Genomic DNA, 696 nt, shown 5'->3' on the forward strand with positions numbered 1-696 from the left:
GAAAGAGGGTATTAGGGAATTGAAAGAGGGAATTAACTTTAAAATTAAAACTGATGAAGGATTACCCACTAATATAGTCAATTTTTTTGCAATTTTGGTGCAAATGGGATTTGAAAGAGATGTTGGAATAACTTTAAGAATGCAACTTAACGGTATTACTCATTTGAAGCAAATTTTTGAAGGAAAAATTCAAGTTCTAAAAAAAAAATTTACGTTGGGACGTCAAATTAGAGGTGATATCTATGAAGTTGTCAAAATTTTCAAGAACGAGCAGAGAAAGATATATCAAAATGCACTAGAATCAATTCTCAAGTACGAAAAGAAACTATTAGCAGATAACAAATCAAAATTGCTTTCATTGAAGACTATACTAAAAAATGATGCACCTTTCAGGTCTTTTTTGCTCAAGATCTTTAAAGTGTCTTCCTATGAACAAATACTACAAAAGCAAATTGTTAATGAGGCAGCTATTTTATGGATTGTAACACTTTGTCAAAAGAAAGTTGCCCTGTGTAAATCAACCTTTAATACATCGGCAAATCAAATAATCAATATCTATTCACAAGTTGAGGCAGTTTCCAAAACAATTGAGATTAACGACGAGGATATAGATGAGTATAAACCAAAAGTTTCCCCGTATATATCTGACGTGTTGAAAGTTTGGTCTGATGTATTTGAAGATGATAATGAGATATT

At 30.9% G+C, this 696-nt stretch overlaps 1 protein-coding gene across 1 annotated transcript; it reads left to right on the forward strand.

Annotated features, from left to right (window-relative positions):
• Window positions 1-139: 139 nt before the first annotated feature.
• On the forward strand, window positions 140-670 carry AC631_06009 (uncharacterized protein; the record flags this gene model as incomplete). The annotated part of the gene is made up of 1 exon (XM_015614838.1): window positions 140-670. A coding segment is annotated over one exon (531 nt), but the record flags the coding sequence as incomplete, so codon positions are not given.
• Window positions 671-696: the final 26 nt, after the last annotated feature.

This window comes from Debaryomyces fabryi (assembly GCF_001447935.2).
Source record: "Debaryomyces fabryi strain CBS 789 chromosome Unknown contig00463, whole genome shotgun sequence".
Lineage (NCBI taxonomy): Eukaryota > Fungi > Ascomycota > Pichiomycetes > Serinales > Debaryomycetaceae > Debaryomyces > Debaryomyces fabryi.